At 39.7% G+C, this 15,691-nt stretch overlaps 1 protein-coding gene across 3 annotated transcripts in view; it reads right to left on the minus strand.

Moving 5' to 3' along the window:
* Positions 1-305: 305 nt before the first annotated feature.
* lrch1 (leucine-rich repeats and calponin homology (CH) domain containing 1) overlaps positions 306-15,691 on the minus strand; it is a 91,941-nt gene continuing 76,555 nt past the window's right edge. For all 3 annotated transcript variants that reach the window (XM_039600020.1, XM_039600021.1, XM_031746638.2), the window contains 4 exons: positions 14,555-14,664; positions 13,044-13,181; positions 12,820-12,897; positions 306-2,021 (listed from right to left, as the gene is read on the minus strand). In XM_039600020.1, the coding sequence (XP_039455954.1) occupies positions 1,908-2,021; positions 12,820-12,897; positions 13,044-13,181; positions 14,555-14,664 (440 nt within the window). In that variant the 3' untranslated portion in view covers positions 306-1,907. The remainder of the gene's footprint in view (positions 2,022-12,819; positions 12,898-13,043; positions 13,182-14,554; positions 14,665-15,691) is intronic.

The raw sequence follows: 15,691 nt of genomic DNA on the forward strand, positions 1-15,691 counted from the left end.
ATGCAGATTTTTGTTATTTTGTGTCTCTTTGTAGTCATGTTGAGTCTGTTTTGTGTCTCTTTGCGGGTAGTTTTTGTTTTGTCTGGTTGTAGTCATGTCTCTTTGTAGTTGTCTTTTGTCTCTTTGTAGTTATGAGGAGTCTGTTTTTTATCTTTTTGTGGGTACTTTTGGTTTTGTTTCTTTGCATTCTTTTTTTGTCTCTTTGTAGTTATGGTGTTATGGTGAGTCACTGTTATTACCATTTTTTCGTTGGTTGTTTTGTGACCTTTTGTAGCTGATTTTTATCTCTTTGTAGTCACCCTGGGTCTGTGTTTTCTTTTCTTTTTTTTTTAAATGTTCCAGATGAAATTAGCTGATCCCTTCAAATTGGGGCTCTGAGCTGGGCCACCCTGACCGTGGGTCCCTGTAGCTGTGCCTGTAGGCCTGTTCAGTAATTCATCCATGACCACAGTGATGCATAATGTTCCCTTGACACACTGACTGGTTTTTGCTTTTGTTTGTTCATTTGTTCCACTACCACCACATGTTTTGGCACATTAGCAAATTGCATCTCATGACAAATACCACAATAAGTAGTAGCTTCACGGACCAAGTCCGAAAACGTTTCCAGGTTCCTTATGTGAGCGCTGACTACCAACACACGTAAAAGGATGGAGGGTAACAAAATAATCACCTGGACTTTAATCCATCAGAAGCTTGAGAAACACAGATTAGTGTCCCCAGACTAATGCACACTCAGACCTGCCTCATGGATGAGCAGACAGCTCCACACAAAGTCATACTACTAAAAATGTATAAAACACATACAGTTATACCTAAAATATATTAGAGAAAAATATTTTGGCCTTCTTTTTTTTTGACTGTATACAACAACTCAAGCGGCTTTTCTCTGCATCTCTTTATATTATAAATAGTTTCGTGTTTAAATACAAACTGCAGGTTTCAGCCGACTCCCTCTACATTAAGACTAAAGTATTTTGGTTTTATTCTTTTCAGGGTAGTGAGAGCAACACACTAATTACTCACACAGTCCAAAAACACTTCACCAGAAACCTCAGTAGGAAAAAAAAAATCTGTAGAAACATAACTGATAATTTAATAAAAATCATTTGCTAACGTGTGCATAGACAGCATGATATAACCTGGTGAAGTTGGTGCGACTGCAGTACGCTAAAGGCTTTGGCTCCAGCCAATCCGCTCGCAATTTAGAGTTCAATCGTGGATTTAAAACAACACATTACCAGAGCCACAGTCAGAGAAAGAAAACATTGATTTTGAGAGAAAAGATGCATTTTTTTTTTTTAAAGAATGTACCAATTAAGTTGTATTAAAAAAAGAAAATTGAGGTAAATAATTGAATGGAAGAATTATAAAATCATTATTTCAAAAGAATAAATCTATATTTTGTATAATTTATTATGACATTTTCTAAAGTTTGAGCCTTTTCTCTCACGTTATTTGTGATATTTTCCCCAAACTTTTCTGGTTCTACTGTCAAAATCCAATTTCACTTTCTGTCACAGTGGTCTTCATGGTTCAAAAGTATGGTACCAACCAGTGTAAGAAGATGACATAAAACAAACAAACAAACAAAAAACCCCCCGATAATTCGAGTTTTCTAGCACACCCTTGGCTTGGCACGATGGTAAAATCTTAATTGTCCAAAAAACTGTCCTCTTATGAATTAGTAGATAATACACTTCTGATGGGTTTAGTTCCCTTAACACCATTTTTATCCTTGAATACTATTTTAAAAAACAAAACAAAACAAAAAAACACTCTGTTACTTATGTTCATGAAGGATCGGAGGCTTTTTTTAGCGTTGTGTGAAATCACATCAGCGATTTGATCTGGGTGTGTGTCTGTGGTACGTGTCAGTCGGTTGAAGCTCCGCCCATCTTTGCTGCTCACGTCTGGGCAGAGTGTCTGGGGGAGGCCTCATCCACCAGAGCCTGCACCGTGATGCACACTTTGACCAGGCCTTTCTCCTCCAGGATGTGGTGAGGAAGACACAGTTTGTCCTGGAAGAGCAAAAGCAGGGAGGGAAAAAAAAACAACAACAGGAGAGAAGAAAGAGAGCAAGAGAGAGAGGGAAGGAAGAAATGTGGGAGCAGAAGTAGAGACAGGAAAGAGACAAAGGCAGCACTGGGTTTAGTCAACACTTAAATCTAACGTCTGTTAGTGCACGTATGTCTGCACATTCAATACGTGCAACTCTAGCTTCGCTTTAGCTTAGTGCTGCTTTTCTATTGAGATTTAGTTTAGAGTTTATATGTAACGATGCAACACGTGATGCAAAGTTAACCGTCCATTACACTCAGACAGTTCAGTTGGAGCAGTCTGAAGCGTGGACTCAGTTTCTGACATCATTAGTCAATCCTAAGTCATTATCTAATAATTTAGGATTGACAAGATGTTAGTCAAAGAGCGCATGATTTCATACCACAGATAATCCTCCATTCTGAGAAATGGCAAGACTGAGATTTACTAAATAAACTATATTTTACCCAATATGAGTCATAATAAAAAAACAAGAGAGAAAGGTGTATTCCTGTAGTCTTCTAAAGGCCAGAAGTCTTTTTTGCAACCACAGCTATCACCATCCAGTGGGCTTCTGATAGAATGCAGTTGTAATGCACTTCACCATTGGCTTTATTTTCTAACCATGAAGCTATGTTTCTTTTTTTCTTACTGCCCACCTGTGATGACTCAGGCACACAGCTCTGTTCAGACCTACTGTTTGCTAGTGGCAGCCAGTAAGAAGAATGTTGGTTTAAAGGGAGCGGTATGAACTCAGGAGCTGCACCAAAGCCACTATGGTATAATTAAGGATTGTTTTGAATTATGAATTATGCAAAGCTACCCTAACACAGCTTCAAACTAAAAGTATTGTAATTGTGATTGTTATTGTAAATGAGCACAATGTGTCTGCCTTTGATACATCTGCAAGTCAAACGTCCCTGCTTGCAATATAATGTCCAGAATAAGGGCAGTTTTTTAAGTGTCATCTCTTCGTCCAATCTGATCGGTTGACACACTATGTGTGAGAACAAAAAAACTTATAGAAAAGTGGCTTTATTTAGACATAAATGCATGATTTTATACTGGTGCATCAGTCTGCATATGGTTAAACCAGATGTAGGTCATAAAAAAAAAAAAGAACATGGCGATGGCAGCTGACGTTGGGGGTCCACTTGCTATTTTTTGTGATTTTATTGAATCTGTGTAGATCTGAATATGGTTGGGAATGAAATGAGCACATGAAACCTCCACATGTTAGACCTGAAAAGGTTTCAATATCAAAACCTAGTTATACTCTGACCATTTCTTATTTCACATGGATGATGGACTATGGCTGCCTAAACAATGACACCACAGAGCAAAAAAACATCCCTAAACTGTATTTATTACTGATCTTTAACAAGTTCTAATATCATACACAGGTCATAAAAATAATCCTTCTTACATGAAATGTGTGCAGAGAATGTGGCATCGACAGCAAATCACATTTACTGTTCAAATCATTTCATGGAATTTGAACAAGCAGTAAACTACTTCAAATAATCACATTGTTCAAAAGCTAATTCTGTTGTCCAGCTTCATGGCGATCATTCATACATAAAGATATTTACCATTTCCATACCATCACAACTATAAACTATAAATACTGGAGAAGACTTCTGTTCTCATTCACCCAGTGAGCTGTCAGGCATAGCTGTGTCTTTAAAGATTCAGTGGGCACATGTCCACATTCCTTTAGTTTTCATTTCAAACAGAACAGTCTGCAACTGCTCCATATACAGAAGACTAATATATAACTCATAAACTCATCGGGTTAGTTTAGCCCTTCAAATATTCTCCAGAAACAGTCACATTGCATATCAGGGTGCAGCAGAGCTCAGTGATGTAACTTAAAAAGTTCTCTCTGCAGGTGCTGGACAAACGCAAAATAAATAAAATTCACATTTTCCTCAAGTTTCAAAACATCACACATCTCATAAATAGAGCTTTTAAATAATCCTTTAGGCAAATAAACACATGAAAATACGTCCAACTAGTTTTGAATAATCAACAAGTGAAATATGGCTTCCGTTTGCTTCAAGACTTTAGACGTTAGAAAAACAGCAAATACTGTTTGTGTGGCTCTGTAATGGTGAGCGTCTCCATACAGGAAACCTGTGCTTCTGTAGTTCACCCATTCTGATACTCGGGATCAATCATATTCAAGTCTATAACTTCAGTCAGTCTATAAGAAAAACTCCAAAAGAGCAGGGGGCCGTCGGATAAAAGTTCACATATGATAAAACAGGACCTCAGCAGTACTGTAGCAGCCAGTTTGGAGGTCTGCAATTTTTACCTCCATATTAATACTTGACAAATCATCATGGCATTAATATTATCATTAACTGTAACACTCATTGTAGTGTGAAATGCAGTAAAAATACAGCAGCGTGAGATTAGATGCCATTTAAGAAAACATGAAGATTAATTTAACTGAGATTTTGCCTGATTTTTATACAACAGCCAAATGTCTTAATACAGTGGCATTTTCTTTGTACACCACAGTGGTGTACAGAGGCAAAATTATGTGTTTGAAGTGGAGACTTTCGGCTTTAATTCAAGGGGTTTAACAAAAGTATTGCATTTTTACACACAGTCAACCACTTTCAGAGGCTCAGAAGTAAGTGGACAAACTTACATGATTTGAAATATAAAGATTGTTTTCAATACATTGATGAAAATACTTTGCTGTCAACGACAAAGTCATTTATGGATATAAACAAATACCGTTATGCTCCACCCCTGGATTCACAGCATTTGCTCGGTCTTTACTGCGGCCACCTTCATTTGGGTCTTTGTGTCTTCAGTTTCATCTTCAGTAACTGAACAGCTGCTCTTATCGGTTAAGATGACTGAGTTGAAGAATATCTAATTTCTTTACCTTGAGAAAACGTTATGCTCTGTATCATTGTCAATTTTAACTGTGTAACGCTGTCTGATCGGTTTTGCTGCATTTGGCTGAATCTGACCAGAGTACACGATTCATCCTCCTACTTTTATCAGCAATCAAATCATCAAACATCAATCATGGTGATCTTAAAGGTCGGTGCCATAACATTCCCTCTACGCTGTTTGACAGATGATGTGGTTTGCTTTGGATCATGAGCCATTGCTCTTTTTTCCCCATCATTCTGATACAGGTTGATCTTTGTTTCGTTGTCTAAAGGACTATTTGTCATAACTGTGCAGGCTCTTTTACATGTTTCCAACAAACTCTACCCTGGGCTTACTGTTTCTAAGTCTAACCAGTGATTTGCTCCTTCTTTTAGCCTTCTGTATTTCCATTCATGGAGATGTTCATTGATTGTACATGTGATACTCCCACCTCCTGAACCTTTATACTGTTAAGATGAATTTTGAACTATTTTGACATTGCACAGCATTGAAAATTGATTGACTTCACCTAAAGTAACCCAGAACACAGTAAAATTAGAAGATTTTAAAATTTTATATTGTAAAGATGCTGCAAATGTTTGCACATTCAGGCGTACTGAGGCTGAGTCCCCAGTGTGGGACAAATATGGAATATATGTCATGTCTGTGAGTATTTTTTTTATGGTGGTGACAGAGTTCATGGGGGAAACTATCACAGGTATCATGGTAACTGGCGATTCTAAATTTGCCATGGAAGCAAAGGTAATGAAGTGCTATATGAATTTATAGTTAAAGTTTGACTTGTAGCTACAGTATTCTAGTAAGATTAGAAAAGTGCTACATGAAACCAAGTACATTACATTTGCACCTGCAGTGTAACAATAATCTACAAACAAACAAATTATAATCTATTTATTCTGAACTAACTGAAATTAAAGTAACTGAGATCTAACTGAGAGAATAAAAAGAGAGGCTGGTGGATCTTAAGATCAAAAGGGCCCCTGAGCTGTCATGTCCCTGAGTGCGGGAAAGACGCGCAAGGTTTCCTACCACTGCTCTGAATGCACACACTAGTTTTAGTTTAAATGTTTTGAATTTATAGTTCTGAGAATTTTTTAAGATATAGTTTTATAAAAAATCCCAGTTCCTAGAAGTTTTTGCCATTTTCACTTTCAATAAAATATAACTGAATGATTACGGCCATTATGTTTTCGTGTCTTAGGTAAAACAGATCTATAATCTGCCTAATCTGTCATGGAATAATGAAGGAGTAGTCCTTACCTGGCTGTGAACAGTTTTTTTGTTTTACTATCCAATCACCACATATTAAGCCTCTGAGAAAGGGAATCTGTGTATAAAATATAATTTCTAAACAATTAATATAATAATTTCATTAAATTCCTTGAATTGCAGCTGAAATTCTCCACTTTAATCACATCTTAATTGTCTGACCTCAAAACCTGGCTGTGTCTTCGATATTTACAGACTACCATCATCTGTCATTCAACTTGAGAGTGAATGTGTTCTGTTCTGCTACTGTAGTGGTGTAGGTGGTGTTTGGAAGCTTACAAGATGGGGAAAGTTCTTTGGGGTATCAATTCCCACATTAACTTAAAGTAAATCTTACACACAAGAAGCAACCTCAGCTATTGTAAGCACAGGGACGTTTTATTATCAGACCAAGAAGTAATTTGACTGAGGGTATGTAAACCACCACACCAGTGCAGGTTAAAAACTGGGTATAGGCTTTTAAAGAGCCTAAAAAGAAAAAGTACTCCCATTTTAAGTTTGGCCCCACTTCAAGTTCATCTTCTTGTGCATCTCTGGACCGCTTTCAGAGTACCTACTATTTTTAGACTCCTTCCCTGAAGTCCTGTTCTGTCCCTGTGCACTTGCACTAATGGGTGCTGGATCTCCTCCAGTGCGTTCAAAGACTGATCGTTCACTGATATATTTTATGTCTTTTTATTTTTTGCTTTAAAATTATTGCAAACTGGACAAGGTGTGTGGTTTTAAATGTGCTATATAAATAAAATTGTATTGTAAAAAACCAAAGTGAAGGTTGTCTTTCTGTGGACAAAAAACTCCTGCATTTAGCTAGTACACACTACAAAATAAGGCTGGTTCCACCGAACAGTCTCCTTTCAATGCCCCAGAAAGCTTCAGTATTTGATTCTGGGGTATGAATCCATGAAGCTCAACAATGTGAACACTTCAGAAAAAAAAGGCAGCATGTTCCTCGTCATTCTTCAAACCTGAAGTGCCTCCTCTGGACCTTGGAACTGTGGACCCCTTAAACTGAAGTGCTCAGTTCTAGTCAGAGCATTAAATGTCATCACCAGCAATAAGGTTTAATGTTTGAAACAGAATGTAATGTTGGCTCTCACAGGTCTGAAAACTGTGGTGAATGTGTTTACAGAGCAAATGGTCCTAAGAGAACTTTCAGGGAGAAACCTATAAATAGCTATTGTCTAAGAATAGAAGATAAGGTTGAAAGTGAAGAAGGGGCCAAATTTAAATGCAGCATGGTTTTGGATTTTTATAGTGATCTTTCCCGAACTCTTTGATCACACCTTTTAAATATTTCCAGACAATATTTCAGAGCTTCTTTTCCAGTCAGTTCACCACTAGACCTCCAAAAGGCTGCAAAATACTGCCCACTAATCCAAACTAAAAATCTGATCACTGCTATGGAAGTGGTACAAATACTGGCGTATTCACTCCCTCTGCAAGAAATTTCAGTGGAATTCAACCGTTTCAGAGCCCCGGACGGACGTGACCCAGAGAAAAGCAATAAGCCCTCCGTCCTGCACAGATGTTATTATCTCTGCTGGCCAACATGTTGATAAGACATCATTGACTTCAGATAACCTATTACTCTGCATGCCCTGCTTTTGTTATGTGTCAGTTTATTGCAAAGACGTCATAGGATAAAAGGAGGATAAAAGAAGAGGCATCTGCTCATGCTGATGCTGCATTTGTGTCACATGGGATGGTGCTCATTAAAAATAATAGAAATATTATAGATTCTATGTGAGGAAATTAGATTGTCATGTGTTTATTTCAGCTTCTTGTTTGACAGATCGCCATGGTTACATGTGGTGACTGGCTGACAATCAGAGACTCCAAAAACAGACTCACTGTATCGACCATTATGTTCACGGGAAGTATTCCTCTTTCTTATTTTAGCACCACACAGAATGCAATTTAACACTTAATTACTGCAACACTGACCGAATAATAACAGATGAGTGATTAGAGCCACTAAATGAAATTTTTTTTCCACCCGTGTGACACAAATTCAGCAGAAATAAGGAGGAGGAGCCTGGGCAGAAAGAAGGCAGAGCTTGCAGGTGTCACGGTTACGTCAGCTCGGTCCAACTATAGGCCACGAAGAGCAGAACAAGGCAGAGGATGTGAACCAAGCTCGAACCAATAAGGTCCCAGATCTGCCAGGCAGGAGGCGGAGTTTGAGTGGTTACAGAAACTAATAAGGGAGTCTCTGATGCCCCAGGGGAAGTGGGGTTTGCAGGCGAGATTGCCTCCTCCCGTTTCCTGTCTGGATCCAAGGCAACCAGCGCCCGAACCGTCGTGCGAACTGGCTGCAGGCGGCACTGGATGATGTCATAAGGTGAGCAGAGGGACGACTGTTGCCCCCATTAGGAAGAAAGGAGGGAAGAAATGAGGAAGTGAATGAGGAAGGAAGAAAAATAGTGGGAGAAGTTGGAAGAGAAGGAATGAAGGGAGCAAAGATGGGAAAGATGAAATAGGACAGAGAAGAAAGAAATATAGGGCAATAAAATGGAATGTAGGGAATGTGTGATGAAACAAATGAGAGAATATGATGGAAAGGTTAAAGACACGAGGAGGAAAAAAGGCAACAAGTGAAGGAAAACACAAGTGTATAGATAAAAAAAATGGATTGAAGTTTGAGAAATGAGGAAAAGGTTAAATATTCTCCACAAAAAGCAAGAAGGTTGATGAAGAGAAGAAGACAAGGGAAAGGAGGAGGGATACGTGGTGCGATCCAGCCGGAAAGTAAAAAAGAGAAAAGGCAGAAAGTTAACCAATGGATACAGAGGTCAAAGGTCACAGAGTGAAGGAGCTGGTGGTGAGGCAAGCAGGGGAAGGAGGGATGCTTACTGAGAGGATGGCTCAAAACCTCTGCAGAACCCTTTGTCCTCCCAGTAAGCAGTCCAGTGATGAAGAGGTGAGGTGGCTAATGGGAGAGCCAGTGCAGCAGGCCAGTGCGTTAGCATAGAAGCTGTTAGCACGTAAGCGCAGGGAAGCTTTGCAGAAGCGTTGCTAGTAAAACAGTCAGGCTGCAGCTTAAACGGCGGCTAACGAACACAGAGGCCAGAAAACAGCCAGCAAGCAGAGATGGAGGTCAAAAGGTCAATGCAGGTTAAACCTTTGAACTTTAATTTTCTAACAGATAAGAGAGCAAAAAAACAAACCCAAAACAAACACACAGATGTCAACATAACATTAAATAAAAAAATCAAGCTACCAATCAAAAAGTGTAATAAAATGACCAATTAACCCTGACATGTCTCACACATGCTGCTGTTTACTTTTCTGCTTTAATGCTAGATTGCAGAAAAAACAATCTAATATTTGCATTTCCCCAAATAACCTGCACCCTTGAGCAGCACCGTGTTACAAATCCGTACTCCTGTTTCTCTTAAACTGGCAAACGGAGCCTGTGAATGTGACCTCAACTCTAGATCTGTAGCCGTTCTACCTCTAAAGCCAGTCTTTCTCTAAATATGAAGAATACTTTTTCTGTTTCTACAGTTGCAGAAAAGCAGAATGAGTAGTTTTTCTTGCTTTCCTTGAGACTGATCTTGCTTTGCAGAATGAAGCTACAGACTAAAAACTGGAAACAAGCGGAAACAGCCAGCCTGGATGAGTATAGTGGTAACAAAGTCCACCTGTCAGGTAGTCTTGAAATATAGGTGTGCTGAGATGTAACAGCAGGTGTACACCCCTCTGTGTTCACTTTTCTTTCCTGACTGTAGACTTTAATTCTGCACAGCCTGCTGGGAAACATAAGTACCTTGGTAATGACCCAGGTCTTTGGACTAATGTTGCATTATAGTTGGTGTCCACAGACACTGTCCATGATCTCATTTCCACAGCACACATTTCAAACATTTATTGTTATGTAAAATTATAGAAATCTAGCAAAAGCGAGCCTAAGTTTTCTCTTCTACAATTATTTGCAGCTGACATGTTGTAAATGTTGCCCTCTCCCAATTTTGATTGGTTCATGAGTGACAAAGGACAATGGAGAGACAGCGGCATTTCAAATGCTGAGCTATTTTCAACCTAATAAGGTATAATCTGCCTTAATATTTAAGGAAGAGCGTGAGCGTCAAAACTCAACTTCACATAATTAGAATAAAAAATGAAAGCACAAAAATATGTTTCCTATGGAGACCCAAAATGCATACGAAACAGCTGTCAAAATGACAAACTGATTTTTTTCCTCAGAAAAATCAGTTCATCTGTGTACAGTCTTTATGCTATCATAAGCTAACCAGCTACTGGCTTTAATTTAGTCTTTCACCATAAGGTGGCAGCACTTTACCAAAAGGTTTTAGGGTAGCTATCCACAGGTTGCAGTCTTGAAAGTTGACTTCTTGGTATTTGACCTTAGTAACTTCATGTTACTAAGACCTCAGTCACAGACCTAGAGAGCAGTCAGTGACCATCTGCCCAGCTTTCAGTTGCTAGGGAAAAATGTGTATTCCTTGAGTGTTTGCTGGCAGTTGCCATGAAATCAGTTGCTAAGGCCTCATTCTAAAAGGCGTAGAGGCCAGTTAGTGATTCCCCCTGGTATCCACTGGTTGCTAGACAAGAATGTGTATTCGGCAACCAGTGGGCAAGTGGTTGCTAGAGTGTAACATAAAAGCTACACCTTTTGAAATGCATCTGTTGCAGAGGTAAGGCACAACTCTTACTGTGAAGGCAAATGTTTTTGGTTTCGAATTTGAAGACTAAAAGGCAGACAGGTTGGTGTCTTCCATCAATCTACAGGTAACTGCAGCCATCGACCACCAAACAAAGCAATCACAAGGGTTTCAGAGCACCCTGTTTGCAGTTGATGTCAGCCTGCAGCCACTTCTAAACCAGTCAGGGAATACACAGTTCTCTCTAGTGACCTAGTTTCGATCTGGTCACTAGAAAAAAGACTGTTGACCGAGGCTGAAGGCTAACCTGAAAAATGTTGGAATGTCTCAAGGGGGTATTGAGCCGATACCACTAAAGCAGGGGTGGGCAACTCCAGGCCTCGAGGGCCGGTGTCCTGCAGCTTTTAGATGTGTCCTTGATCCAACACAGCTGATTCAAATGGCTAAATTACCTCCTCAACATGTCTTGTAGTTCTCCAGAGGCCTAGTAATGAACTAATCATTTAATCGAGGTGTGTTGACCAAGGGTGAAATCTAAAACCTGCAGGACACCAGCCCTCGAGGCCTGGTGTTGCCCACCCCTGCACTAAAGGGTCTGCGCACCATCTTGTGGTTCAAAGTGATATTACACGAGAGTGTATCTGGAACCTATTCCAGCCTGATATGGACTCGGCAGACATCTCTGCAACACGACACACAGACACACTTCATAGTGGTTGTTTCTTTACATTCTCACTATAGTTTTATTTTATTTTCAAAGGGCTTAAATTCCATTTAAGGAAGTCTTCGAGTTTCAAGTGACTTTATTTTTATAAAAAGGTCCATCAAGTGTGCATTTAAAGATTGGTAACCATCTGAACATCTAGCTAATCACTGTGCACACTGCTGAACTTTCACTTTAAATCTGTGTTATTATTATTTTTTATTATCAGAATCCATCACACAGGGTCTATGAACAAAAACCTGCATGAAACATCATATGTTCTCAGTCTGGACAACAACACTCCTTAAATCAGTGCAGAGGTGGAAAGTCAAATCTGAACTTCTACAAGTGTGTTCACGCACATGGAGTAAACACAATCAGCCCAGCATGCTCTGCACCAGACTGGAGCTGCCACTTTGATTGACTCCTGTCATGATGGAGGAAGCTGTAAGCTGCAGGCAGCGATGACATGATGAGTCAGCATTGTTGAAGTTAAACGACCCCATTAGACAGCCATGAGAACAAAAAGGAGGCAGGAAGGATATTTAACCAGCCGTGGGAAAAAGCTGAGTGGTTTTAAAGTTTTTCGTAAGATTTGGGTTCAACCTGTGTCAGACTGCTCTACTTATTGTTCAGTGGCATAAAGGTAAAAAAAAAACTGCAACTGTGTTATCAGTTCTAATTGCTCAAGAATGACATTGCAAAAAGTTGCTTTTAGACACACAGAACCATCAGCTTTCCTTCCATGTCTGGTTTATAATTTAGTGTCCGGCAAAAATCTTTAATTGTAGTTTTCACCTCACATTCTGACATAAATTACAAGAAAATGGAAGGTGCCAATGCTAGAGTGTCATTAAAGTAAAATCATAGCCCTAACACTGAAGAGATCTGATTTGTGCAGGACACTTTCACATTTCTTTTGACTTATTGTATCAACAACAAGCCAACAACCCGCTGAATCAGGCTGAAATGGACTCAGTTGGGAGTTTCTCTGAAGAACTGGGGGCATTTTCAGGTTGGAGGTTGCTGGTTTAAATCCCTGCACAGACTTACAAAATGTCCTTCAGCAGCAGTGGGGCTGCACGGTAGCCATCATGGTATTACCTGATAACTGCAGCGTCAGACAGACTCAGAGTCTGGGTGTGTAATAACTGATTATACTTTAAGTCAGTTTTGGAAGTCATGCAACTTGAAATCAGCCCCCAGTTCAGAGAGGCCATGGCTTCTAGTAAAGGTGTTATTAATGTACAAAGAGGCACTTCTTACCTCTGGTACACCTATTTTTCTACAGGCATCCAGAAAGTTCTCCACATTCCTCCGACACTTGGCCATGCTGAGTTTGGGCTGGAAGACAAATATAACAACTTACTGAGCTACACTTAGAAACACAACTTTGTATTTTTTACACTTTAAAGGGGATAATGGGAAACTGAACGCTCATCCAGTGATTATGCTAAGGGTCAAAGGTTGCAACTGTCAGTGAAACGTACCACTGCAGGTGAGGGGACGTGGATGCTGGCGACAGAGCGCGGGCGAATGTGATTGGCCAGATGGCAGAGCACGACGCCGTCCATCAGAGACGAACCAAGGTCTTCAGGAAGGACGACCTTCAGTCTGCTCTCGATGCTCTGAGCAAACAATGCAAGTGGCTTTGTGTGAGTAAAAAGGACTGGATCACAGTATTATACAGTGAGAGAAAACAGAGAATCAGACATCCTGATGATATCGTCCAAAACAAACCTCCATAAACTCACTTAGATGACTGAAATTCAGAATTTGCCCGAAAACCGTAGCTTTGATGGGGTTAAGCTCAAAGATGCAGTTAATGAACGTTTGAGTGTTTTCTTTTGCGCTCCAAATAGCAGAGCTCTGAGTCACAGTAAATCTGAACACATTACATTCAGTGTGGCAAAACACAAGTGGGAGATTAGTTTAGCTCTGAGTTCCTTCACATGAAAAAAAAAAAAACGAACCAAAAAGAAACAAAACAGGACTTTCCTGACAGCTGGCAGCCTTTAAAGTTTTCTTTAGTTTAAAGGTTAACTAATTATAACCATCCTTAAGTCTGTTGGTTACATCACATTCCAACATACATTTCACTTGCATGCAGGCCACATACAGCCCATTCTGATCCGAAGAGGCCAAACCAAAAGTGCCAAAAACAAGCGCAATTTCAGTAGTATGTTTCAGTTTTTCTACACGAAGACATGCTGCTGCTCTGTAAGCGCAACTCTTTTACAGAGAAAGTTCTGGTAGCGCATTGCCCATCTGTCATGTATCTACAGTAGGTAGTAAGAAAACAGGAACTTTTGCTTATCTATCATTTTATTACTTTTGGTGTAGTATAAATGGCTATGTGGGAGGTCTTTACCAGTGGCAAAAGTTGTAAAACTAAAAATACAGTTAAAAGTCCAAAGTTCATGCCCTCCTTCATAATTTCCAAAGCCATTCAATGCATTCATTCAAAGTGTTTTCCGGGCTGTTCCTGGTGCCTGATTTTATGTTTGACACCTCTGGCTTACAGAAACAAATATATGTCTAAAGAAGACATCCAGGTCATTTGATGCACTTGTCATAAATATAAAGATATAATTGTATATTATTACCATTAATATTATTATTATTATTATATAACAGATATATTGTAGATATATATTTGCAATTTTCAGTCAGTGAGATTTCATTGAGCTGATAAAATGCTGAGCTAAGAAAACAAAACAAAAAACAAAACCCTGTGGTTCAATGCAGGGCGCCAGACATTTTAAATCAGAAGAGGAGCTCCGGGTTTATGATCCAAATCTGCATCAGATCATATTTCAGTTAAGATACAATGAAGTCTTTTATGGAGACAGATATTTAGTCTGACCAGGGTGAAAACCTGCTTAAACTCAGTCATGCAGGCTGAATACGTTTGACATAAGCTCATATCAGATCTATAACACTCCCATCCACTCCCCACTCAAATAACATAAAAAAATAAAAGAACATTAGCTTGTCTCACATCTCTCAGCTGCTCCATGAGCTCCAGTTCCTCCCGCAGCTGCTCCATCTTTCTTCTCATGGTGAACTGAGGATCCACAGACTCCAGGCTCTTGTGGCTCCGCAGGAACACTGCAGCAACAAAAAAAGAAAATGGAACATAACACATTAAGCATTTGCAGGAGTACACAATTAGTACGAGTTAGAGATAAAACAAGGACAGCAGACGTCTGAGGAAGGAGAGATTCGCTGTGATGAGCAGAGACTTAAAAGCTGCCACTGGAGGCGGGAAATCTAATATTCATAGGCCACAATAAATACCAGCAGTGCATTTAAACAATGAGCAAACACCTTCTAAAGCAGCTGATAGACTGCAAGATATTAAATATTCTACTGAAACTAAAAATGGAGTAGCAAGTCTTTAAAACACAAATTTAGACTCCTTTTAACTAAATCACACAGCAGGATCAAAATCCACAAAGACTTTGGAGCACCGACGGAGAAAAGAAAGTCTGTCAAAACCTGGGAAAGGGGACAGCCAATTAAAAGGAAAAAACCTCCATATTTGTATCCTAGGACTACTACAGTAGCTTTGCATGACTCAAAGTTAAAAGTAATGTTCATTTTTTAAATACTGGGCCTCAGTGCTGCACTTCAGTTCCTCCACTGTGTCAGTGGCTCAGGGAGCGGATGTGTTTTAGTGCGAGCGGCGCTTCAGCCTGATGCAGACAAACATCCCAGAATGACAGTGTGACACAAACTGACGCGGGAGGGGAAAAAAAAGCTGTTCTGTGGAAAGTTTACACAAGCACAGCATTCACATGCACTCGTGCAGTCAGAGCTCAGCATGCTGCTCGCTCCCGCTCTGTCACAGGAGCCGTCATGTGAGGAGGAATCAGGGCTCGAATAAACAGCCTGCAGCGGGGAAAAAAGCCCAGACAGACTGATTAATAAACGTTAAATCCTCTGTGTCTCTCATGTGCTGTGGTCTTTCAAGGCCTGGAAAAGAGTCAAAAACCTTCCAGGCACTCAGATTTTTAATGTGCTGATCTATTAATCAGGTAATAGTTCTATAGTTGCCAGGCCTACAGAGCTGAGGCTCAAGCAGCGAGACAGTCTTTTTGTGTCTAAAAACAGATGAAACAGATGAGAGACGTGT

The sequence above is a fragment of the Oreochromis aureus genome, linkage group 16, assembly GCF_013358895.1.
Source record: "Oreochromis aureus strain Israel breed Guangdong linkage group 16, ZZ_aureus, whole genome shotgun sequence".
NCBI lineage: Eukaryota > Metazoa > Chordata > Actinopteri > Cichliformes > Cichlidae > Oreochromis > Oreochromis aureus.